Source organism: Taudactylus pleione, unplaced genomic scaffold (assembly GCF_031769625.1).
Source record: "Taudactylus pleione unplaced genomic scaffold, aTauple2 ptg000329l, whole genome shotgun sequence".
NCBI classification, from domain to species: Eukaryota; Metazoa; Chordata; class Amphibia; order Anura; family Myobatrachidae; genus Taudactylus; species Taudactylus pleione.
This window is the reverse complement of record NW_028284730.1, coordinates 6,058,416-6,085,853: the sequence shown is the minus strand read 5'-3', so window position 1 is coordinate 6,085,853 and position 27,438 is coordinate 6,058,416. Positions and strand designations below refer to the sequence as shown.

At 45.2% G+C, this 27,438-nt stretch overlaps 1 protein-coding gene across 3 annotated transcripts in view; it reads left to right on the top strand.

The window, feature by feature from the left end:
• Nucleotides 1-27,438, top strand: part of LOXL2 (lysyl oxidase like 2) — a 79,316-nt gene that overhangs the window by 33,612 nt on the left and 18,266 nt on the right. For all 3 annotated transcript variants that reach the window (XM_088443218.1, XM_088443219.1, XM_088443220.1), the window contains exons 2-10: nucleotides 41-410; nucleotides 1,383-1,558; nucleotides 13,515-13,726; nucleotides 14,197-14,419; nucleotides 17,581-17,764; nucleotides 17,869-18,020; nucleotides 19,749-19,916; nucleotides 21,206-21,371; nucleotides 21,447-21,690. In XM_088443218.1, coding sequence (XP_088299344.1) covers nucleotides 74-410; nucleotides 1,383-1,558; nucleotides 13,515-13,726; nucleotides 14,197-14,419; nucleotides 17,581-17,764; nucleotides 17,869-18,020; nucleotides 19,749-19,916; nucleotides 21,206-21,371; nucleotides 21,447-21,690 — 1,862 coding nt within the window. In that variant the 5' untranslated portion in view covers nucleotides 41-73. The remainder of the gene's footprint in view (nucleotides 1-40; nucleotides 411-1,382; nucleotides 1,559-13,514; nucleotides 13,727-14,196; nucleotides 14,420-17,580; nucleotides 17,765-17,868; nucleotides 18,021-19,748; nucleotides 19,917-21,205; nucleotides 21,372-21,446; nucleotides 21,691-27,438) is intronic.

Below are 27,438 nucleotides of genomic sequence, written 5' to 3'. Positions count from 1 at the left end.
CAGGCACTCATCCCTACTCTCCATGTCTCTTTTATTCCAGGCACTGTGTCACGGCCCAACGCTCCCATAGAATATGCTGGTGGAGCACGTGTTCCTCTTCTTCCTCACCCAATCTGTACCCACGCTGGGGCAGTATGAGCATTGGCTGTATTATCCCGAATATCAAGAGCCCCAAGCACCTGAGCCACTACCCACACAGCCACCCAAGCCATCCCCAAAAGTCCACATCCGCCTGGCAGGCGAGAAACGCAAGCACAACGAGGGGAGAGTGGAAGTGTTGTATGACGGGGAGTGGGGCACCGTCTGTGATGATGACTTCTCCATTTATGCTGCTCATATTGTCTGCAGGGAGCTGGGATACATGGAAGCGGTATCATGGGCACCCAGTAGCAAGTATGGCAAAGGAGAAGGTAAGCATGCCCTCCGTGTTACCAGTCTACCCCGTACAGATTCGTCTGTATGCACAACACTGGTGCAGTGTGATACAATTCCAAGTGCATAATACAGTATAAGCGATTGGGGCAGATTGTATTGGAGAAAAATGGTCATTTTTTAGCCAAATTGTTCAATCTGATCCAATTTAATCAGTGAAAATTAATATCTGTTTGCCCGATGATCCCCATGGCGTGCTATCATTGGTTAACCACCACACTGTAGACCTGATTCAGCTTGGGCCGTAATTGCAAAAATCAACGCAGCCGAGCGATTTTTTTCCTGTGCGTATGCACAATAGCGCATGCATGCGATCTCATTGCGATGGCACCCGCAAGCCAGCGAACAGGCAGGCATGATTGACAGCCAGCAAATGTTTGGAGGAGGTGAGGGGTGGGTGTCTTTAAAACACAGGCGTGTCTTACCGTATGGATGCCATTTAATGGGCGTTCATAATTTAGCCAGTGCGATCGCTTCCGCAGTACAAGAGCTTTCTGCGCGTGCAGAGCCTCACAGAATTAGAGACAGGTCACTAGCCGCAAGTCGCCGATGTTCCCGAGGCACATGCTGGTCTGCGTGCGCACTCGCAGAAGTGAAAGCAGCAGTGGGCGTCTCTATACACGGATAAGGTTGTGGCTGCATCTGCATATATTGGCAGCTGCGTTCCGTCAGGATTCACAGATGCAATTGCGGTCCAAACTGAATCAGACCCTGTAACCCTGTTATGCCGCCCAATCACCAAACAATGACTTCTGTGTAACTTAACCCTGCATGTGTTTGGCTAAATTGGCAACAGAGCCAGTCATACAGCAACTCGACAAAGAGACCAAATGCTCCTGGTATAAGCTTTGTCCAGCAAAGTAATAAACACCAACAGATATAATTGACTTATTCTCTGTTATACCTGTGTAGTTTGTGGATACTAATAATATGGTTTCTGTTTCTGACAGGAAGAATCTGGCTGGACAATGTACACTGTACCGGGAGAGAGAGAAGCATTGCCGCCTGTAGCTCCAACGGGTGGGGTGTGACAGACTGCAAACACAGTGAGGATGTAGGGGTGCAGTGTAGTGACCGAAGGTTACCCGGCTTCAAGTCCAACAACGCCTTGGTGGAGCGGCTACAGGTGAGGTGCTGGAGGTGACAGTGGAGGAATTAGGAGTAATGACGATGATCGGGTCACACACTGTAGCCATGTATGTTCCTCGCTAACTTTTAAAATGCGGCAGCCTTTAATATAATGAAACTTGTGGAAAGAAGGACATACGACGTAATCATTCCGGGCCAGCCAGCCATTTCTAGTACGTCAGACACAACGTAGCGTGAGATCTGGGAAACTAGTCCTGTGGTCAGAAGGCCTGTCATTATGTTCACATTATAAAAGAAAAAATTCTAAGGACATCTGGTGTCTTGGGAGGTCCGGCTGGACTGAAGGGATTAGATTCTCTGGAATGAGCTGCCTGTGGTATTAATCATCCAGTCATGTCACCCTTTCCATTAATCACCAACATGGAACATCTCACACACCCAGATTGTACTGTATTCTGTCATCTACCAGCCTCTACATCAGTGATTCCCAACCACGGTCCTCAAGGCACACTAACAGTCCTGGTTTTAGTGATATCCATGCTTAAGCACAGATGGTTAAATCAAAATAACTGAGGTACTAATTAAGTCACCTGTGCCCAGCTATGGCTATCTTTAAAACTTTGACTGTTAGTGTGCCTTGAGGACCGTGGTTGGGAACCCCTGCTCTACATACTCTTATATTTATCTCATATACCAGCCTCTACATACTCTTCTTATATTTATCTCATATACCAGCCTCTACATACCCTTCTTATATTTATCTCATATACCAGCCTCTACATACTCTTCTTATATTTATCTCATATATCAGCCTCTACATACTCTTCTTATATTTATCTCATATACCAGCCTCTACAGACTCTTCTTATATTTATCTCATATACCAGCCTCTACAGACTCTTCTTATATTTATCTCATATATCAGCCTCTACATACTCTTCTTATATTTATCTCATATATCAGTCTCTACATACTCTTCTTATATTTATCTCATATATCAGGCTTTACAGACTCTTCTTATATTTATCTCATATACCAGCCTCTCAGACTCTTCTTATATTTATCTCATATATCAGCCTCTACATACTCTTCTTATATTTATCTCATATACCAGCCTCTATATACACTTCTTATATTTATCTCATATGCCAGCCTCTATATACACTTCTTATATTTATCTCATATGCCAGCCTTTACAGAATCTTCTTATATTTTATACCTGCCTGTACATACACTGCTCTTATACATATACCTGCCTGTACACATACTGCTCTTATACATATATCTGCCTGTACACATACTGCTCTTATACATATACCTGCCTGTACACACACTGCTCTTATATATATATCTGCCTGTACACACACTTCTCTAATATATATACCTGCCTTTACACACACTGCTCTTATATATATATTAGAGCTGCCTGTACACACACTGCTCTTATATATATATTAGAGCTGCCTGTACACACACTGCTCTTATACATATACCTGCCTGTACACACACTGCTCTTATACATATACCTGCCTGTACACACACTGCTCTTATATATATATCTGCCTGTACACACTCTTCTCTAATATATATACCTGCCTGTACACACACTGCTCCTATACATATACCTGCCTGTACACACACTGCTCTTATATATATATAGCTGCCTGTACACACACTGCTCTTATACATATACCTGCCTGTACACACACTGCTCTTATATATATATCTGCCTGTACACACTCTTCTCTAATATATATACCTGCCTGTACACACACTGCTCTTATACATATACCTGCCTGTACACACACTGCTCTTATACATATACCTGCCTGTACACACACTGCTCTTATATATATATATATAGCTGCCTGTACACACACTGCTCTTATATATATATAGCTGCCTGTACACACACTGCTCTTATACATATACCTGCCTGTACACACACTGCTCTTATATATATATATATATATAGCTGCCTGTACACACACTGCTCTTATATATATATATAGCTGCCTGTACACACACTGCTCTTATACATATACCTGCCTGTACACACACTGCTCTTATACATATACCTGCCTGTACACACACTGCTCTTATATATATATATATATATATATATATATATATATATATATATATAGCTGCCTGTACACACACTTCTCTAATATATATATTAGAGCTGCCTGTACACACACTGCTCTTATATATATATATAGCTGCCTGTACACACACTGCTCTTATACATATATCTGCCTGTACACATACTGCTCTTATACATATACCTGCCTGTACACATACTGCTCTTATATATATATATATATATCTGCCTGTACACACACTGCTCTTATACATATACCTGCCTGTACACACACTGCTCTTATATATATATATAGCTGCCTGTACACACACTGCTCTTATACATATATCTGCCTGTACACACACTTCTCTAATATATATACCTGCCTTTACACACACTGCTCTTATATATATATTAGAGCTGCCTGTTCACACACTGCTCTTATATATATATATACCTGCCTGTACACACACTTCTTTTATGCATATACCTGCCTGTACACACACTGCTCTTATACATATACCTGCCTGTACACACACTGCTCTTATACATATACCTGCCTGTACACACACTGCTCTTATACATATACCTGCCTGTACACACACTGCTCTTATATATATATACCTGCCTGTACACACACTTCTTTTATGCATATACCTGCCTGTACACATACTGCTCTTATATATTGTGACACAGTCGGGATAGGGGTCCCTCTCCTGGGTAGATGGGCTCCCTCCTTCACACACAGCAGCCAGAGAAACAGGACACAATTCTGGGGTTCTCGTACAAGCTGGTCGGAGCCAGTCTTTATTGTACAGGGCACATAAATAAAACAAAACACAAACAAAATCCTAGCCCGTCTGGGCTCTAACTAGACAGTAGATTCCCTCACTGTCAGGAGACTAAATAAGTTCACGTCCACAGTACTTACAGGTTGTATCAAACAGTGTCTCAGAGCAAGCTAGCCTGCGGGCCGGCTCTCCCAGGTGTGAGACACTCAGCCACAACAAAACCTAGCTTATCACAGCCATTTCCAGGTGCAAGCCCTAATGAGCCTGCTACCAGGCTGAAAGGCCCAACACCTGGAGTGGCCTGTGGATGGAGCCCTCCCTCTCCTCCCATCCACACCCCCAGGACCCATTCCAGCTTTTCACCAAAGCCGACAATTCTAGTCTGTTTTCCAAACAGACTTCTCCTGGGGGTTTTAAAACATATAGGACAGGAATCTAGGACACACATAGTAGCCATACCAAACTTTTCCAGTGCTTCTATCACAAAAAAAAAAAAATATATATATATATATATATAAATATATATATATATATATATATACCTACCTGTACACACACTACTCTTATATATATATATATATATATATATATATATATATATATAGCTGTCTGTCCCTACCGCAAGGGTCTCGTTGCAAGCCCCGACCATCACCTAGTCACTCGCTAAAGCTGTGGGTGGTAACCCACAGTTTAGCGAGTGGCCAGGAGGCCGCCTTTCAAAAGAAAAGCGGCTGCCCTCATTCAGAGCAAGCGCTCGCATTTTGCGAGCGGCTCTGAATGAGGTCCTATATACACTATACTGCTCTGTGACATACTGTACATACATTTCCTGGTTACTTCTTCCCTGCTTTGGCAGAGCCACACAAGAACATTGGTCTGTCTCTTCTAAGCTTTCTCCCTACATTAAAGCTGCACTCGGAATTTTCCTGTCACTCTCCTCTTTTATAGCACTAATGTGTTGTACCCTAATGTGAGGGAGTTGCCTTAGGTGTGGCCATGCCAATGCCGTCTCTGCACTGTTTACTCTCTGACCAAGCTGTGTTCTGCGTCTGAACCTGGTATCTGTGCCCAGAGTGCTTGGTCTGGATGTTCTGTGAACCGTCTGGGTCAGAAGTTCAGTTTCTCTTCTGCATGAAGAAGCTGTGTTGACTGAGAGTGCGGTCACAGCTAAAAGAGGTCTAGCCAATGTATATATATAGCAGACAAGCTAGCACTGTAGGTACACATTTACAGTACACACTGACACTGTGAGAATATATTTACTCACCTTCAGACTGTATGTGTATAGAGGATGTGGTTACATTATTTTTATACTTATTTGGGGTCAGTGAGTCAAATCAGGCTACTTAGAAAAACTTTTTCTAGTGAGTACACCAGCAGGTGAGCCCAGTGTGCCTGGTTGGGGTAGGGGCTAAGTGTGTGCCTGGCTGCAGTAAGTACTCATTATGCGCCTGGCTGGAGTAGGTGCTATGTGTGTGCCTGGCTGCAGTAAGTACTCACTATGCGCCTGGCTGGAGTAGATGCTATGTGTGTGCCTGGCTGGAGTAGATGCTGTGTGTGTGCCTGGCTGGAGTAGATGCTATGTGTGTGCCTGGCTGGAGTAGATGCTGTGTGTGTGCCTGGCTGGAGTAGATGCTGTGTGTGTGCCTGGCTGCAGTAAGTACTCACTATGTGCTGGCTGGTTTAGGTGCTATGTGTGTGCCTGGCTGGAGTAAGTACTCACTATGAGCCTGGCTGGAGTAGGTGATATCTGTGTGCCTGGCTGGAGTAGGTGCTATGTGTGTGCCTGGCTGGAGTAAGTACTCACTATGCGCCTGGCTGGAGTAGATGCTATGTGTGTGCGTGGTCGGAGTAAGTACTCACTATGCGTCTGGCTGGTTTAGGTGCTATGCTTGTGCCTGGCTACAGTAAGTACTCACTATGCACCTGGCTGGAGTAGGTGCTATCTGTGTGCCTGGCTGGAGTAAGTACTCACTATGCGCCTGGCTGGAGTAGATGTTATGTGTGTGCCTGGCTGCAGTAAGTACTCACTATGTGCTGGCTGGTTTAGGTGCTATGTGTGTGCCTGGCTGGAGTAAGTACTCACTATGGGGCCTATTAATAATGATCGCTTTTGCAATGCGATCTGGGCATGCCAGTAACGCCCATGATCGCATTGCAAAAAGCGATCCTATTGGCCGGGTGTATCAGCCGGGACATGCAGGGACACGGGCTCCATCCCTGCTATGTCTACGGAGAGCGGCCAGTCAGTGCAGGGGGTGGTGCGCATACACAGTCCCGTGGACTGCACATGCACATCCGCCATAGCCGGGGAGGGTTCCGGCGGATTCCTCCGCTGGCTAATAGTGTAGCATAGGCTACAGAGGCTAAGGCCATCTTCAGATGGCGTCAGCTGCGGGGGCCAATATCTGGAATGCATCGCGTTCTGGATATTGGTAAATTTGGCAGCGTCACTTCCCCCATCGGAGATACCTTCTGCGATCCCTCCTTAATACATCCGGGGGATACTTAGTATTTGAGGTAAACCCCCGAAAACTGCTGTTTTCAAGGATTTTACCTCAAATACACTTTGATAAATGGGCCACTATGTATCTGGCTGAATTACAGATTTGTCCTTGCTCATTTTCTCTGCCGCTGCAACTTGCCGCTGCATATATGCCGTGAGTCACGCATCCGCGAATAGACACCTGCATGTTGTTCACTCCCGAGGAATCCGGTCTAAAGATCTAATGTAAAAAGGTAGACAATGTCTAAATAGACAACAGATGTTAGACAGTCAATACGTCAACAGGGACAAAAGGTCGACGCACTAAAGGAGTTAGACACAAAGATGGTCAACACATGTTTTTTGTTTAGGGTTAGGCACTTACCAGGGGGTTGCGGTTAGGCACTTACCCCAATGGTTAGGGTTAGGCACCGGGAGGGTTAGGGTTAGGTACCAAATGGAGGATTAGGGTAGGGTTAGGGTGAAGATTATGGTTAGAAAAAAAAACATGTGACAACCATTTTTTTTGTATACATTTTTCATTTCGACCTTTTGACCCTGTCGACCATTTGTACCTGTCGACCTTCTTACATGTTGACCTTTAATGTGTCGACCTTTTATACCTGTCGACCTTTTGACTGTCTAACATTTGGTGTCTATCTAGACATTGTCTACCTTTTTACCGTAGATCTTTCAATCCACACCCCACTCCCGCGATCCATAGGATTGCATGGTGCAAATTCTGCCATGGCCTGGCCTATTGTGGCACAGGCGTGTGTGGAAAATCGCCAGCAAAGATGAGCGAGAACACATGTGTTGGAACTGTCTACCTGGCTGGAGTACCGTAGGTGCTCTGCATGTGTTACTGGATGGAGTAGGTCATCCCTATGGGCCTGATTCAGCAAGGAATGCAAGTGAGAGAACGCATGCACTCGGCCGATGTTTTCGCACTGTGCATGCATCGCACTGCGCGTGCGCGAACTAGCCAGTGTGACAGGGTAAGGGTACGCAGACTACACGCAGTGTGTACGAAGACCCTTCTGATATTGATTGACATGAAGTGCCGTTTGTGGGTACGTAATTAAGGCAGTGCGGCGGCATACAAAGCCAGATGACTCGATGCACGCAGGAAGTGGCCAAAATCCTGCACAAGATCAGCCAACCTCTATTGTGCGTATGGTTCCGATGGTTCTCGATGTTATGATGTTTCCGCTGTCTTGCGGACTACTCAGGCTTTGGGTAATGGGAAGCGGGTGGCATTGTGTAGTGCTGGGCATCTGCATCTTATGCTGCGGTTGCCATGTGTATGCATTGATTAGCATGTATTCGCAGCGGCTGAGTGCGTGCGTGCGCACACTTGCGTTCCTTGCTGAATCAAGCCCTATGTGCCTTATTTATTTCTTTTATTACTTATTATTATTATCCTTTATTTATATGGCGCCACAAGTATTCCGCAGCGCCTTACAAAGTACATAAAGAAATAAGTATTATCAGGCATTAGTACATTGAGAGGATAATAATACAATAAAACACCTACAATGACATGAAACAGAAGGTAAAGATGGCCCTGCCCACACAATGTAAAATAAGCTAGCAGAATAACAATTGCAGCTTGTTTGTTTGGAAAGTGTGTGATAGGAGTCAGCAGTATTATCAGCCACCAATATTAAAGCAGACATTGGTGACTGGTATTACTATTCAACTATCCTAATTTATGTTGGGCACAAATATGAGTATGTATTCCGTTTGTCTCCTCTTTCCTTTATGCCGGGTACACACTAGACGATATGTCATCCGATCCGGCCGGAACATCGGTGAAATCGTCTAGTGTGTGCCCTCAATGTCACTGACAATGCGCTCTCCTGTGCATTGTCAGTGACATCGCCCTGGAGACATCGTTAGCAGCATGGCCCCCCGCTCTCGTGCCGTCGCTCCCGGCATTGGCAAGTGTGCATGCACTTGCCGCGCCGACACCCCGCCGAGATGCATCGCTAGCAAGGTCGGTGCAGACTAGACATCGTCTAGTGTGTACTGGCCTTTACACTGTAATCTCCATGAGCAGGGCCCTCCTCCCTCCTGTTCCCATTACCTACTTCTCTTGCACATCAGCTACACTCTACACCTCCTCCTTGGGCTCTCTGCCCCTGGACACTAATTCTCCGTCTTCATTTCCTCAGATGACCTAGACCCATTATTTGCGCCCACGCTAATAGCTTCAGGTTTCAGCTTACGCTAAATATTTTCATTGCACCCTTTGCATCAGTGGCTGTGGTGAGAGTTGTAGTGCTATCTGTTACTTGTTTACTGTATTGTACTGTACTGTTTTACCCTGTACTGTATTATTGTTTTGCCCTCTGTACAGTTCTGCAGACAATACAGTATATTAACAGTAATAATAATAATATAGGTCACCATGGTGGCACATTGGTTAGATTGCTGCCTCACAGCACAGAAGACTTGGGTTCAATTAACACCATGGGGTATAAAAGCGTACCTCCCAACTGTCCCGATTTCAGAGGGACAGTCCCGTTTTACAGGCACTGTCCTGCTGTCCCATCCGCTGGCCTCAGTGTCCCGTGGGCGGGGGGCAGTTGGGGAAGACACGCTAACACCGCTGCTTTGCATAGCTGAGCAGCAGTGAATGGATGACGCGTGCATGCGCGCGTCATCCATATACACAGTACCAGCTCTTGAGGCTGGGGGGGCTGTCCAGCAGATCTCGGAGCGCTGGGCAAGCCCCCTGCATGATGAAAACAGGGCGTGGCTCATATTTCCAGCGAGGCCACGCCCCTTGCTGGTAGGCCATATCTCCTTTCGAACGCGCCAGATGTCCCTCTTCCTCATTTTTAAAAGTTGGGAGGTATGCAATAGTGAGAGTTTTTAGAAGTGTAGATGTGGCCCATAGCAACCAATCAGATTCTACTTAACATCTAACTAGCATTTCTAGAAGATAATAGCTAAAATCTGATTGGTTGCTATGGGCAATATCTCCACTTCTAAAAACTCTCACTTTAGTAAATTTACCCCATAGGTGATATGTTGTGGAGTTTTGTGGTAGATCTATAGGGGTATATTTACTAAAGTACGGGTTTTTAGAAGTGGAGATGTTGCCCATAGCAACTAATCAGAGTCTACTTATCATTTATCTAGAACCATCTAGAACAGGGGCGGGCAAGATAATAGCTAGAATCTCATTGGTTGCTATGGGCAACAACTGCACTTCTAAAAACCCACATTTTAGTAAACATACCCCATAGACTGTAATCTCCACAGGGCAGGGACTGATGTGAATGACTGAAATATTCTCTGTAAAGTGGAATTTGTGCTCACTATATAAATAACTATTAATAAATAAATTCATAATAAATGTTGGGATGATCCCACCCATGACCATAGTTTTTTTTACATACTAGCATTATATATTACATGAAATATTTGTCTGTTTATACTATTTTAAATAGCTATATTTTAAGAGAATGAGACATTCAAAGAATATATAGCATGTCAGCTGTCACACATCTGGCTGCCACCCCCTCCGCTCTGGCCACATAGAGCCATATTCAATTAGAGGCGAAGTTTTCGCCTGTCCGACTGTTCGCTTCATTCGCCTGTTTCAGAGGCGAATTTATTCCGTGCTCGTCCCCGCTTTTCGCCTAATTCAATTGCAAAACAGGCGAACACGGAAATAGGCGAATGCGGAACAGGTGAAAAGTACTGAAAGAATTGGGGAAATCAGTCTGTACCCCAGAAAAAGATGCACTAACATAGGGAATCAATATAGATGTGTACTAATAGCCCTAATAAAACTATTTTGCGTACTTAAGTTGTGTAAATTGGCTGCTATTAGCGTCTTTGTAAAAGTGGTGAAGAATGGCATAAAGCTGTATTTTTTGGTGAAAATAAGTAGTCCAGACAAATTTGGGGAGCTTGAAAATGGGTGCTAGCATATTCTTATGTCTCTAAAGTGAAGTTTTAAAAACCGTGAAAAATCCACCTGCTGCATGCACCTGCAATCCCAAAAACACCTTACCCATACTTGTGGACCCCCAAGAAGTATTTTTCGCTACTTTTAATGTTTATCCCCCAACTTTTTAAATTTACACCCCAAAAATGACATGTCTTTTTTGGGGTGTTCTTAGGTTTTAGTTTCTGGTTTTTTTTGCGTATTTGTCCTTTAGGGGCTGTCCCAAGGGGTCTGAGTTGTTTCCCCATGTTTGCACCCCAAAATAAAGATTTTGCATTTGTTTTCACCAGCTATTGATTGGAGAATCATTTTTGGAGAATTGTTTCCACTTAGGCGAAATTGTCCTGGAATTGAATTTGGCGAATTTATTTTAGGCAAATTTTTCACAAAAAAACAGGCGAATATGGCTTTTCGCCTCTAATTGAATTCCCCTCATAGTGTGGAACACTGTCTCTGACTCACTCTGGCTGTGTAGAGTGATGATGAGCTATCACTGCTAAGGTATTAAGCTGGACAGCTGAGCTAACACTCTTTGTTATGACAACATACCACCCAACATGACCCTCTCCAGGAGGGACACAATACTCTGGTCCTGGACTTCCCTGGTAAGAGGTGGGGCCGCAGCGCAGCTCAAAATTCAAATAGGGGAGTCACACCAACTGTCATTTCACACACTGCCAAACATCACTGGCTGGGACTCACTGGCAGTTGCTGTGACTCCTCTATTTGAATATTGGACTGTGCTGCATCCCCACCTCTGGAGCCGCCACCAATCATAAATTACCAGGGAAGTCCAGGACCAGAGCATTGTGTCCCTCCTGGAGCGGGTCATGTTGGGAGGTATGTGACAAACCTATCACGTAGTTCCATCCTATTGTTCAGTTATGTACAATATAGTGCCACCTAGCAATACACACAGTGATCCTGCCAATCCCGGGGACCCTACCTTACAGAGTAGCCTAGTCCACCACATCCTGCACCGTGCTCCTCTCTGCTATTCCCAGTGCACTATACAGTATATTACGCCATATACTTAACTCATCACAACTATTTAATTCTGTGTGCGCTTGCAGGACTGATAAAAATTAGTCTCATTTATTTATTATTAACAGTTATATAGCGCACATTTATTACACAGCGCTTTACAGAGAATATGTAGTCATTCACCTCAGTCCCTTCCCCTGTGGAGCTTACAATCTATATTCCCTATCACATGATCACACACTAGGGTTAATTTTTTCGTCCAGAAACCAATTAACCTACCAGTATACAGATATTTTTTTTATCATGAAAGGAAAATGGAGTACTCGGAGGACCCCCACGCAAACATGGGGAGAACATACACACTCCACACCAGTAGGGACTTGTTTAAAATCTAATCCATAACCCCAGTGCTGTGAGACAGCAATGCTAACCACTGTGTAACCCTGTTGGCTAACTAGCCCATATATCAAATTCAGAGGCAATACCGTAGGCAATTACTTAATACATTTCCACCAGCATATGCAGTGCTTGGCAAGGTAAGAAGTAGACAACATTATGGGTGAGATGTATCAAAGCTTTGAGGGGGATAAACTGGAGTGAGATAATGTACCAACCAATCAGTTTCTGCCATTTTACAGGCTATAGCTTGGTACACACTAGACGATACTGTATGTCGTATAATCCGCGGATCGGGCCTACATATCAGGTACATTGTCTAGTGTGTACCCACAATGCGCACTCCCGCGGGTCATTCATTGGGATCGTTCCATCGGCCTGCATGCACAGCCAATGGAGCAACCCAGCTGCCGACACCGGCAAGGTCAATGGTGCCGGTGAATGATATATCGGGAGATCGTTCACTAGATCGTGCAGTGCGTACCACCTGCCTGATATATTGTTCATCGGTACCATCGGGCGTCGCTTTGGCGGGTCGCTAAGTGTGTACCCAGCCTTAGGGGTCTATTTACTAAGCCTTGGATGGAGATAATGGGAACGTTGATAAGGTACCAGCCAATCAGCTCCTAACTGTCATTTTTCAACACAGCCTGTGACATGGCAGGAGCTGATTGGCCTTATCCCCATTCACTTTATCTCCATCCAAGGCTTAGTAATTAGACTCCTTAATTTGAAAAATGACAGTTAGAAGCTGATTGGTTGGCACTTTATCTCTCTCTAAGGTTTGCTAAATCTCCCCCTACGTTATCTATCCTGACCACAAATAAAATGACATCATAGTTGAAATGCTTTGCTTTATCTGTGTGAGTATATAAAATGTAAACAGCTAATTTTAGTAACATACAGTAAATACCAGCTAATAAGTTATTTATCACTCATCCAAGCCAGGGGAAGGCATTTAGGAACCGTGCCTATTTATAAACAATTTCTAAGCACACATGAATTCTCATGGTAAAATAGCATATTACATGAGATGTGGCAGGGACTGGCACAGTAATGCCAACATGAGGCAGAGAATGCCATACACATGTGAAGACTGGTACTGTGGGGGCGCACACATTTGTTGCTTCTGACAGAAAAGGCTGCTGATTCTCTCCCTGTTTGTATATGACCACTGAGGGCCAATTACAGCCAATAAATAAACCATCCGAGCTGTACTCAGTACATTATACTGTTTATTATAATGTTGCTTCATTGTTACATGTGCCTAACACAACGCTATCCCGGCAGGAGCTGAATATCGAGGTGGAAGAAGTGCGCATACGCGCTATACTGTCCACTTACCGCAAGCGTGTGCCTGTAACAGAGGGGTATGTGGAAGTGAAGGTGGACGGTACCTGGAAGCAGGTGTGTAACACCAACTGGACCCAGAAGGCTAGCCGAGTTATATGTGGCATGTTTGGCTTCCCCGGGGAGAGGAAATACAACCAGAAGGTGTACAAGTAAGTGAGATAGCTCACACTTCCTCTCAATAGGGGGAGAACTCAATATCATGGGGGTAATGGAATGGATTCCAGCTTTTTTCATATATGCCCCCACACAAAGTAATATATAGTATGTGCAAATTCTGCCCCAGAATAGTCTACAAGGAAAGGACATAGCCATTGGTGGGCAAATAAAGCGTTCTTGGCTGCCATCTGCTCCTCATAAGTGGTACTACAACGTTCCCCCCTCAGAAAATATAAAACACATTAGAGCTGATGTAAGCATGTGCTACTAGGTGCTGAGGCTCATAGTAACCAATTAAAAGTGACCTTTTCTAGTGCAGTTGAGAAAATGAAGCAATATCTGATTGGATGCCACAGGTTGCCATACTTATTTTCTGCATAACTGTATGTTAATAAATAAGCTCATTTATGCATATATGTAATGGTAAACATTTCTATAATTGTTCTGCTTCTTCTGTTCCCAGGATGTTTGCAACTCGCAGGAAGCACAGCTACTGGCAATTCTCAGCTAACTGCACTGGGAACGAGGCGCATATATCCGCCTGCAGTGTGGGAGGCGTACTTCCTCCAGATCCTACTACTAATGAGATCTGCTCTGATGGTGCTCCAGCTGTGGTCAGCTGTACCGCAGGACGAGCCTTCGCCCCCAGTCCTGCCATAGGCTTCCGAAAGGCATTCCGTCAAGAGGTGTGGTGCAAGAGGATTACTGATAGTCATTGTCTTTTTTTTTTATTTTTAAATAGAGCAGAGATTGAAAATAAGTTGAACATGGAGTTTAAATTGGACTGCAGTTATGCCAGTAGAACAGAAAAAATATACTACCATTCAAAAGTTTGGGGTCACTTAGAAATTTCCTTATTTTTTAAAGAAAAGCACTTTTTTTTGTTCAATGAAGATAACATTAAATTAATCAGAAATGCACTGTATACATTGTTAATGTGGTAAATGACTATACTAGCTGCAAACGTCTGTTTTTTAAAGGAATATCTACATAGGTGTATAGAGGCCCATTTCCAGCAACCATCACTCCAGTGTTCTAATGGTACATTGTGTTTGCTAAGCGCGATAGAAGACTAATGGATGTTTAGAAAACCCTTGAAAACCCTTGTGCAATTATGTTAGCACAGCTGAAAACGGGGTTGCTCTTTAGTGAAGCTATAAAACTGGCCGTCCTTTGAGCTAGTTGAGTATCTGGAGCATCACATTTGTGGGTTCGATTATACTCTCCAAATGGCCAGAAAAAGAGAACTTTCAAGTGAAACTCGACAGTCTATTCTTGTTCTTAGAAATGAAGGCTATTCCATGCAAGAGATTGCCAAGAAACTGAACATTTCCTACAACGGTGTGTACTACTCCCTTCAGAGAACAGCACAAACAGGCTCTAACCAGAGTAGAAAGAGAAGTGGGAAGCCCCGGAGCACAACTGTGCAAGAAGACAAGTACATTAGAGTCTCTAGTTTGAGAAATAGATGCCTAACAAGTCCTCAACTGGCAGTTTAATTAAATGGTACCCGCAAAACGCCAGTGTCAACATCTATAGTGAAGAGGTAACTCCGGGATGCTGGCCTTCTTGGCAGAGTGGCAAAGAAAAAGCCATATCTGAGACTGGCCAATAAAAGGAAAAGATTAATATGGGCAAAAGAACACAGACATTGGACAGAGGAAGATTGGAAAAAAGTGTTATGGACAGACGAATCGAAGTTTGTGGTGTTTGGATCACACAGAAGAACATTTGTGAGAGCAGAACAAGTGAAAAGATGCTGGAAGAGTGCCTGACGTCATTTGTCAAGCATGGTGGAGGTAATGTGATGGTCTGGGGCTGCTTTGGTGCTGGTAAAGTGGGAGATTTGTACAAGATAAAATGGATTTTGAATAAGGAAGGCTATCACTCCATTTTGCAATGCCATGCCATATCCTGTGGACAGCACTTGATTGGAGCCAATTTCATCCTCCAACAGGACAATGACCCAAAGCACACCTCGAAATTATGCAAGAACTATTTAGGGAAGAAGCCAGGCAGCTGGTATTCTGTCTGTAATGGATTGGCCAGCACAGTCACCAGATCTCAACCCCATTGAGCTGTTGTGGGAGCAGCTTGACCGTATGGTACGCAAGAAGTGCCCATCAAGCCAGTCCAACTTGTGGGAGGTGCTCCAGGAAGCGTGGGGTGAAATTTCTTCAGGTTATCTCAACAAATTAACAGCTAGAATGCCAAAGGTCTGCAATGCTGTAATTGCTGCAAAAGGAGCATTCTTTGACGAAAGTAAAGTTTGAAGGACAAAATTATTATTTCAAATAAAAATCATTATTTCTAATGTCTTGACTATATGTTCTATTCATTTTGCAACTCATTTGATAAATAAGAGTGAGTTTTCATGTAAAAGGCGAAATTGTCTGGGTGATCCCAAACTTTTGAACGGTAGTGTATATTAAATATCTTTTTTTTGTTTTAGAATATTGTAATTGAATTTAGTTTTTTTGATTCATATTGAAGTTTATTTTCTGCATGTTGCTATCTAATGGTAGCATTTTGTCACTGGCTTAAGCTCTTCCACCAAACATTACAGAAATGGAGGCCTCAGAACAGAGCACACACATACAGAGGTAGGGTGGGAGACTGCGGTACGCATCACACAACACTCACTGCTGTCTTTCCACAAATGCTGGCAATAGTAATGTGTTCCTACTGCCACACGGTCTGACTCACACTTGCGTTTAATCAAAACTAAAGAGAAAATTATTAAAATAGTTTAATTGAAGGAGAACTCCAGGATAATATTTCATCTTAAAACCACGCTAGTCCAAAATGGATGTTCATGGGGTGCCTAGTTTCCACTATGTTACAGGCTGCTGTAGCTGGATATTTGCTAAGGGCCTGATTCAGAGCCGGACGCTATTTGCGGACGCTCGTTCAGAAAAAGGGGCTGGCTATTTAAATTAAGCGCTCGCTCTTTGCGGTCTGTTGACGCCTCTATGTCTGAACGAGCGAACGAAACATGAGCTCACTATTTTTGAAAAAAATGCCCCCTGGCCGCTCGCATCCTACGTCATCTCCGCTATTTATTTGATTAATCGAGTACATCGAAAGGCGTATGAACTGCTCGCAGTGCTTGTGGTTGGATTTTCCTACAGCAATCATGCGAGCAGTTCAGGCTAGAAGACAACCAAGTGACGGGGTCAATGACGCTCCTTTACTAGTTATGCACTCCCATTAAATGCCCGTTTTGACCGTTTGGCACGCCTGCGTTCGGATCTCCACATTCCCCGTTTTCAAGCACCTTCCCCTGTTACCACACACAAACGCCTCACTCTGTCACTCAAATTAGCAGGCATTCGCTATTTTGCGAGCACACGATTTTCGACCGCACTGACTGGTTCGCGCATGCTAAAACCCATACGCATGCGCAGATGTGCGAACATCGCTCGGAGCGAACGAGCGGCCGCTTACGAGCGGTGACTTTAGATGCTACCTCCTGGATGATAGTGTGAACAGGGTGATGGCTCGATACCCAGTGAACTACAGTTTTAGAAGATGGTTACAAGGTGGTGTATCTTATATAGTATTGTACCTGAGATTCTCCAAATCTGAGGAAAACTTTGTGTCTGTAATCCGACTGATAAACATGGTAGGGAACCTTGAAGATTCTAAATTGCCTGATAAGATAGAATAATAGCTTGCAGTCAGCTATACAACACAAGTAATTACTTGAGAAATAATAAAACTGAAATACAGCACTCACGCGATATGTCATCCAAGGTTACTATATAACATATACGGCCATTTTTATTGTGGGCATCATATCAATGACAAATACTATGTCTTCTGCTATATTTGACCCCATTTATAGCAACCGATGGTGCGTCTGAGGGGTGGAGCTAATATCGGAGAAGGACGGGTTGAAGTACTGAAGAATAATGAGTGGGGGACCATTTGTGATGATCGTTGGAATTTGGTGTCTGCCAGCGTGGTCTGCCGGGAACTTGGATTTGGAAGTGCCAAAGAGGCCTTAGTAGGAGCACTGATGGGGCAAGGTAATATAACAACATATACAGCCATCCGTGTAGTGTACATTAACATCTGTCTAAACAGCATAGATTGGAACAGAGACAGAGGTCTGTGTCTTCTGTCTCCCCAGGAATGGGCCACATTCATATGAGTGATATTCACTGCACTGGCTTTGAGAAGTCATTGATAGATTGCAAATTTAATGCACACCCCCAGACCTGCAACCACGAGGAGGACGCTTCAGTGAGGTGTAACGTACCAGCCATGGGCTTTCAGAATCAGGTGAGAGTTCTGCCCCATCATCCGGGCTTGTGTACGGTGTAACATATCCACCATGGGCCTTCAGAATTAGTAGAGAGCTCTGTCACACCTGGGCCTGTGCCATGGATCTACAGAATCAGATGAGAGCTCTGCCCTGTCTGGACCTGTGTGAGGTGTAAAGTACCAGCCATGGGCTATCAGAATCAGGTGAGAGCTGCCCTGTCCAGGCCTGTGTGAGATGTGAGTTATGCATCCAGCATACACATAACGTTCGTACACATAACTATGCATAGCTAAATATATTACACATCACTATAATTTACATGATGGATTGGGGTATATTCAATGCAAGATCCAGACAGACATCCTGGAGCCATAAACCTTAATCATATAGGTCTATACATCAGCTTCAATAGAAGGATAGGGGGATTTAAGTCCAAAAGAGGGACAGTGCTACATGCCTTGGATCTGCTGTATGCAGGTCATTGTTCATTTGATGACATGTGGCATGTACAGTATCTGGACACCCTGTGCATTGATAAATGACTGACGTGGCAGATCTATCTATGAGACACACAGTGGGCCTGATTCAGACTTGGGAATAGAGGGCCTGATTCAGACTTGGGAATAGAGGGCCTGATTCAGACCCGGTCGCAAGCGCTGAGCGCTCACAACCGGGTCGATGGTGGCCCAGAGCGCATGCGCACGACGGAGCCGGCTCTGTCGTGAGCATGCACGAGACCTGGATAGCGACGGGCAATCCGTTGCTCCGGGTCTCGCACCAAAGGGGGCATGCTGTCGATGTTGAGTGACAGCACGCCCCCTTTGGTGGGCGGGTCGGGGGGGTGGCTGCCCAGACGGAGGCGTTCCCATGGGAATGCCTACCATTTGGGGGCGGCCCCGCTGACATCACGTGATGTCAGTGGGAGAGCTTTCGGCTCTGTTTGAGCCAAAAGCTCTCTGGGGCTTACGGCTACGAGACCCTACCACAAGGGGCTCGTCGCAAGCCCGATGGTCGCGATGGTCTTGACCATCGCGACCATCATCCTGGCCGCTCACATTAGCTGTGGGTGGCAACCCACAGCAATGCGAGCGGCCAGGAAGCCGCTCCATAAAAAAAAAAAAAAAACGCCCTGATTGAGAGCGAGCGCTCTGTCAGAGCGTCCGGCTCTGAATCAGGGCCAGAGTGAGATATCTCTCTCAACTGTGAACCTGAACAAACCATATTGCAATGCAATGGGTGTAAATAAATAAATTTGTTTACATGTGGGGTAAATACTGGCTGCTTTTGCATGTAGCCCATAAATACTGCACAGCTTTATTATTACTCTACAATGTAGATGTCAGTTTGGAAACACCAAATCTAAATCTCTCTGCACAGTTTAAATCTGCCCCACCTGCAGTGCAGCATGGATTCACCAAGATGATCAGTTGAGAGATATATCTCACTCTATTCCCAAGTCTGAATCATGCCCAGTATCAGTAAGTAAAAAGTGGAATTCTGATTGAAAACCTCAATATAACCCAGGTAGACAACCATTTTAGCATGTCCCCACCCTCATTACATATACCGCTCATTGTTAAGTGCAACATTTCTATCTGTTTACAGACCTGTGATCTAAACATTAACACAGTCAGATTGTAATATTGGATTTACAGTTTAGGTTGTCATAGATATCCTATCATGGTTAGCATCTGCCATGGGTATTGTGATTGGTCACTCACCTATAAGTTTCTTATTCCCCACAGATACGTCTGAGCGGGGGACGCAATCCCACTGAGGGGCGCGTGGAGGTGCTGATGGAGCGTAACGGCACCCTGCGCTGGGGGACCGTGTGTAGTGAAGGCTGGGGCACCATGGAAGCCATGATTGTGTGTCGGCAACTAGGACTGGGTTTTGCCAGCCATGCATTCCAGGTGAGTACTGAATATTTCTAGAAGTAACTGGGTTATTGTGACTACTGGGTCAGGTGGGGCAGTGTGATAAGTCCAGTTACCATTATTTATAGAGGCCCTGAAGTATGGACTTCCCCTGGTTAGAGCATTGTCCATGCTGTTCTTGTTCTCCTGTGCTCACCGAGTAATGAGGTATAGGGAAGTCAGTCTGGGAACTACTGCAATCTCATAGTTGATTTGGACAGTGAGTCAGACTGTCAGCGTTGGCGCAATGAAGACGCCATATTGAAAATGCATCTATCAAATCACTTGATGTCACAAGGTGCCTCAGTGATATCATTGACTTCTAGTGACTTCATAGAAATCGTTCTCCTAAATATTGGTTGCCTCCCTTATGTGCTTTTACAATGTCCCTGGTTCTTAGTATATTATGGGGAAAAAATTATTGTCTTGCTGGAGTCCCGACATCTCCGTATCCAGCAGGACATACACATATACAATGTGTGGTGGAGGATGTGACATCACAAAATGGCTGCTGCTGACCTGTACTCTTGCACAAACTGCAAATGACCTTTACAGAATGGAATTCACAGAAGTAATGTGAGGCTTTGGCATATCTTTTAACAAATGTTTAATGATATCTTCTTACTGTTTGATTCCAAAATCTGAACAAATGCATTACAGACACAAAACTTAGTTTTGAATGTTACCCAGAAAATGTATCACCATGATGTTTTAGTGAATCTACTGTTAATATTGGGGGTGATTCAGCACAGGACAGAATTGCAAAGCCGCACACAAGCAGATTTGCAATTCCGTCCTTGCTATTATGCAAATGCAGCAGGAGGTGTCTGACTTTGCAATCCCAGCACTGCTGCGACCGCATTATATGTATATATTATATATATATATATATATATATATATATATATAATGCAGTTAATCGTTGCCCAAGAAACGTGTTATTATGTCCCCAGAAATACATTGTAGAGACACGCCTAGGTGGCAGTTTTCTAGCTAGGAAAGCCTGCAGTCATAAAACACAGCACTTAATTCACAGAACTGTATAAATAACTCTGTGGACATGAATTTAATAAGATTAAGAATACATTTTTGAAATTCTTTAGGAAGACACTGTAGGAAGAGACTGTTAGTTCCATGCTACAGTGATGATCTATTAGGTCTAGCAGCCAGTTCTGTCCTCCAGCTATGTAGCGAGTTGTAGTAACATAACCAAGTTCAATAGTGCAGGAAATATCTCCAGAACGGTGGCATTTATGCTGACAATTCTGACTTTCCTATCTCCCCAGGAAACATGGTACTGGCTGGGTGAAGTCACTGCAGATGATGTCGTCATGACTGGAGTGAAGTGCTCGGGCACAGAGATGTCACTGTCACACTGCAGACACGACGGACCCAACCTCAAGTGCCCCCGAGGAGGAGGACGATTCGCTGCAGGGCTGAGCTGTGTAGAGAGTAAGTTGCTGTCATTGCTGCTTATACAAAGTTCCACATGGAGAATCTGTACCTGACAACCTTTCTTTCCGCCAGCTGCACCTGATCTTGTCCTAAATGCCCCCATGGTAGAACAGACCACATACTTGGAGGACAGACCTATGTTTATGCTCCAATGTGCACTTGAAGAAGAATGCCTCTCCTCCTCGGCCTCCCGCACCAGTCTCACCTCTGGCTACCGCCGCCTGCTGCGCTTCAGCTCCCAGATACACAACAACGGGCAGGCTGACTTCCGACCCAAGAACGGGCGCCATGCATGGATATGGCATGAATGCCACCGGTAAGTTATTGGGGTTTCAAGTGGAACAGGAATTTCTATAGAACAAAAGAATGTTATTTTTAAATGATTCACATTGCGTATTAGACCTTCTGTCTATGGCTGTCATCATTCATTTCTGATCTATAAGGTCTAGTGCACATGGGCACCTTATATCTGCCTGTGCTGTATTCCATTTTCCATCCAGTAGACCAAGAAGATGCAGGGTTGAAGCTGGCTGACCTACTAATACCTACATGTCTCATGTAATCCTTTAGCACAATCCAAGCTGGAGAATAAAAATAAAACTATCAATAGATTCTAAAAAAATCCATTATCTTAGGCCTCTTTGCGTGCTCCCAGAACTCCTCACATGCCATCAGTATTCCCCTCATGCCATCAGTATTCCTCACATGCCATCAGTATTCCCCTCATGCCATCAGTATTCCCCACATGCCATCAGTATTCCCCACATGCCATCAGATTTCCCCTCATGCCTTGGGAAGCCATGCTGCCTGGAGCTGACAGACCCTGCAGCACATAGCACTCCCTCCTCCTCCTCAGAATGGGACTGTGTACCCCTCATGCTCTGTGTAGAGGAGGGCACTTGTCATGGAAATAAGAGGCTCCTGATCAGACTTTGGGGATGATGTATCAAACCTTCCCATACCGACCGATCAGCTTCTAGCTGTTTTATAGAACGGACCAAATAAATGATAGCCACAAGCTGATTAGTTGCTTTGGAGAACTTCTCCACCTGTCTTCTTTAAAAGGTTTAAAACAGCTCCCCATTATTCTCTGCTTTATACCAAAACATAGAATAGATCAGACTAGGAGCAGCCGGCTGTTTCCAATCTGCCCCTGCCAACACCCTGAGCACCATTTACAAGTTCAAGACCCACAGGTTGTTCACTGCTAATCTATGGGGCATATCCAATTGGGCGCGAGGTTTAGCAGTTCAAAAATCTTGCGCACCTCATGCCCAATTTAGAAATACCACGGGTATGCGTGCTCCCGATACCCGCGGTATTCAATTTAAAAAAAACAGGTCGCGGGGTTTTCAGTTCTGAAAACCCCGCGGCTCGTATTTTTTGATGAATAAAAAACCACCACTTACCTTACCGGGGGTCTCCAGTAGTCTCCACGGCTCCCGGCAGCCTCCCCTCTCTCTTCTTACTGGAGAGGGGACTGCTGGGAGTTCCAGGGGCTGGTGGGAAATGCTCAGGAGGTGCGTGAAAAAAACTCCCATCGATTGTTTTAAAAAAAAACGAAACACACCTAATAGAATAGCAAAAAAACCCGCACCTGCCGGAAAAACCTCGCAGGTGCAGGATTTTTGCTCTTCCCGCAGCCTATTTAATATGCCCCATAGTGTATATGTTGTGTTCTGTGATAAAAATATATGGGTGTTACTCTCAGTCACTTCACTTCAGCATCATCATTTCTAGATGCGGAAATGTCAAAACTCAAAACCGCCCTTTTTATTGAAAACACAATTATCCTGAAGGAATATTTGTACCTGGACTGTTCATGGTTTTCCGTGTTGCCTCCATGAACCGAATCGTTCTTCCCCTTTTCTCATGTTTATTGATGATCAGAATTAGATTTTGTGGACTAAATATAGAACTTCCAAGTACATTGAAGCCAAAACAACCTTAAATAGCACAGAGGTGTTACCAGGCCAAGTGCCTCAGTACTACCCACCTCCTAATTATATGTGTTCCAGACAGGAGTGGAGGAATGCAGAGGGAAAATAAAGACTTCTGTGTTCCTGGCAAACAGTTCTAGAACAGGATGGGGTGGCTCCATAATTATGGTTTAAAGCAATGTGAAGTGGGAGCCCAGGGTGGTGGATGGGGCGGTTAGGAGACATCTGTGTGCTGGGGTTTGGGGAGGCTGCAGGTGCAAGGCTGATTAGCCTGGGCTAGGAGAACAAATACAGCTTATGGTGCCCACAGGGAACACACTGCACTAGCGGTATGAGAAATACAGAACTGCTGAGCGGACTCTATTACTAATACACATCTCACTACTCCTTCCTTCAGTAAGAAGCCTCACTCGCTCCTGTGCTTCAGGGCATAATAGGTGCATCAGCTGACATGAATATCATATATTTATATAGCGGAGCCAGAAGGCTGTGTACTCCAAATACTATGCACACAGTGAGCTAGAGAGAGCGGCCAGGGATTCCTCATCAGTACAGTTTCCACTTGTTTATCTGGTAATTACTTAGCACTTCATCATCATCATCAGCCTATATTGTACTGATTTGCATCATTTCTGTGCTTGTCAGAGGGTATAATACCCCTTTTCCACTGCCTAAAAAACCAGGGTAATAGCCGCGTCTACCCGGGACTTGGCTCAGTGGAAACAGCTCCAAGGAAAGAATCCCGGGTCTACTGACCCAGGATTTCTTCCCGGGTATCGAGCAGGATTTTTAGCGGGTAAAACCCGGTAACACTGCAGTGGAAACAGCTCTTACCCGGGTTTTTTGACCCAGGTAATTGAAAAAGCCACTGTTTGGTCTCTGGATGGTTACATCAGCAGCCAGCACCCTGGAAGGACCAGTGGAGACGCCTGAATAAAGGATGTCATTAAATTAAATAATTAATAAATAAAATTAATAATTAAATTAAATAAATAAATAGTAAAGGATGTCGGTAAAAATTTCATTAAATGTGGATGTCATTAAAAAGGCCATTTTTAATGACATCCACAGGTTTTGCTGGGCTTACCCGGGTTCAGTGGAAATGGAGGCGACCCGGGAGGAGGGTACAGTGGAAAAGGGATTCAGGACGGGTATGACCCAGCAAAATAGTGGGTAAAAAAATCCCAACGGCAGAACCCGCCCAGGCCAGTGATAGCTGATGCCCTGCAGAAGCACTCTGGTGAGAATAGAAAAGCTGGGCCTTTAGGAGATTGCAGTGTAATTCGGAGCAGGGAGAGGGCCGGGTCCTGTAGCAGCCTTTACCCATGGTTTCTGAATTAAAAACTGCAGATAAAAATGGAGGGATGTGTCTGAAGGGTAAGGGTGACAGACCAAACTTTGTTTTATAGTCTCTACCTGAAGATGTTATTCATATTCTTTTTCTGAAGATGTTGCTGTTCAGGGCCTTATTGGAAGATGTGATCCAAGGTCCTTATCAGAATAAAGCAGGAACTAATCAGAGAGCATCAATGTAGAACAAATTGCCAGCACAAAATGGCTGCCAGTAGCTGGGCATCCTTATATAGGGCTGTGACCTGTACTGTGACATCACAATGCATGCAGGCAGCAGCTAGAGATGGCTGTAACTTAGACCAGCTCTGGGCCCTGCCTGCCACATTTATATAACATCAGTAAATGTATGTGAAGGCAGCTGCTTCATTGCTGAATCTCTGATATCCATCAGTAAATCCTACATTAGGATTTGGGCTTTGCAGATGGAAGCCTGTATCCCTATGCCAGTGTTGGCTAACCTTGACACTCCAGCTGTTGTGGAACTATATATCCCAGCATGCCCTGCCACAGTTTTAGCATGCCCTAATAGCAAAACTGTAGCAGTGCATGCTGGGTTATGTAGTTCCATAAACAGCTGGAGTGTCAACGTTAGCCAACACTGCCCTATGCTGTGCCTCCAGCTGTGATGTGCTGGTGCAGGAACAAAGAATGGTCATCAAGCTGGCTCTGGTACACAAATGGATTGCAGAAGGGAATATCAAGACAGGCCCCATACAGATAATACTGGATTCTGAAAGAGCTAATTAGTTTTCCAAGAGAGGTGTTATAGATAGAAAAAGGCAGAGGGGGTCATTCAGACCTGGTCGTTAGCACCGATGCGCTCGGACCGGGTCGATGGCCCCCCACAGAGCATGCGTACAACGGCCCCGGCGCCGTCGTGCGCATGCGTGAGACCCGCTACGATAACAGCGCCGGTCGTAGCGGGTCTCGATCCAAAGGGGGCGAGCTGTCGATGTTGATTGACAGCTCGCCCCGTTTGGAAGGCGGGCCGGGGGGGTGGCAGCCCAAACGGGGGCGTTCCCATGGGAACGCCTACCATTTGGGGGAGGCCCCACTGACATCACTAGTGATGGCAGTGGAGAGCTTCCGGCTCAGACAGAGCCGAAAGCTCTCCGGGGCTTACGACAAGGGAGACCCTACCCTAGGGTCTCGTCGTAAGCCCCGATGGTCGCGATGGTCTTGACCATCGCGACCATCACCTTAGGCGGTCGTAAGGCTGTGGGTGTTAACCCACTGCCTTACCACCGCAAAGGAGGACGTCTTGAAAATTCAAGACGTCCTCCCCTCATTCAGACCGACCGCACGCTCTGTGTGACCGGCTCTGAATGAGGTCCAGAGTACTTAGGACTGAGCCTTGTGGTTCTCCAAATGATAGAGGAAGCAAACTCTGAAAGAGCGATGTGATAAGTAGGATGAGAATCAGGATAAGACAGAGGAGCCGATTCAGACCCGGACGCTAAGCTGCGCTGTCACGCTGCCAAAAGGAGCCGGGTGTGCAAATGCCGCGACCGCACTGAATGGCTTAAGGACGCCCTCTATGCCTTAGAAAGTGACGGCAGAGCAAACGCACACCAGTATAAAAGCACCCACCTTTCTTTCTTAGCACACGTCATCTCCAGGAAGTGTATGATTAATTGGTTACATCGAGAGCCATCGGAGCAGCACGCAACGCTTGAGGTAGACCCTACCCCACCGCAAGCACTGCTGGCTAAAATTCAACCAAGTGACGTGTACAATGACGCATCTTTGCTAATTATGCACACCCCTAAAACGCTGTTTAGACGCCCAGACACGCCTGCGTTCGCACATCCACTCCCCCGTTCACAAGCACCCTCTCCTGCTACCACCCACAAACAGCGCTGTCACTCAAAGCAGCGTCCAGTCTGTGCACTACGAGCGCACAATTCCCGAGCGCAGTGAGTGACTCGCGCATGTGCATAGTGACGCATACGCAAATGTGCGATTATCGGCCATAGCGTGTGTCCGCAGCTTAGCGTCCGGATCTGAATCAGGCCCAGAGTCCTGAAGACCTAGGGCTTGTGCAACTCTGAATTAGGCCCTAAAGCCTGAAAATAAGATACATCATGACAGGACTCTGGGCCTGATTCAGACCCGCTCGTAAGCGTTCGCATGCTCGCTTTGAGCGATGGTCGCACAACTGCGCATGCGTATGATGCGCATGCGCAAACCAGTCATTGCGGTAGAAAATCGTGCGCTCGTAAAACACAGAGGAGCTGCTATTTTGAGTGACAGAATGTACCGTTTGTGGGTGGTAACGGGGGAAGGTGCTTGAAAATGGGGGAGTGGTTGTGCGAACGCAGGCGTGCCCAACGGTCAAAAGGGCGTTTAATGGGTGTGCATAATTAGCAAGGGAGCGTCATCGATCACGTCATTTGGTTGTCTTTTAGCCTGAACTGCTCGCAGTGATTGTATGAAGTAATTCCTACCTCAAGCGCTGTGAGCAGTTCAGATGCCGTTCGATGTCCCCGATTAATCTAATAAAAACAGGAGATGATGTGATTTGCGAACGGCAAAGGGGCGTCTTGAAAAAATAGCGAGCGCATTTAGCGGACGCTCGCACAGACATAGAGGCGTGCTCACACCGCAAAGAGCGAGCGCTCAATTTAAATAGCCGGCCCCTTTTTGAGAGCGAGCGGCCGCAAATAGCGTCCGGGTCTGAACAGGCCCTCTATCCCCATCAATGTGATCTTCCAATCAACAAAATACACCTAAAAATCAAATACATTTTTTCGGAAGAAAATTAAAATAAA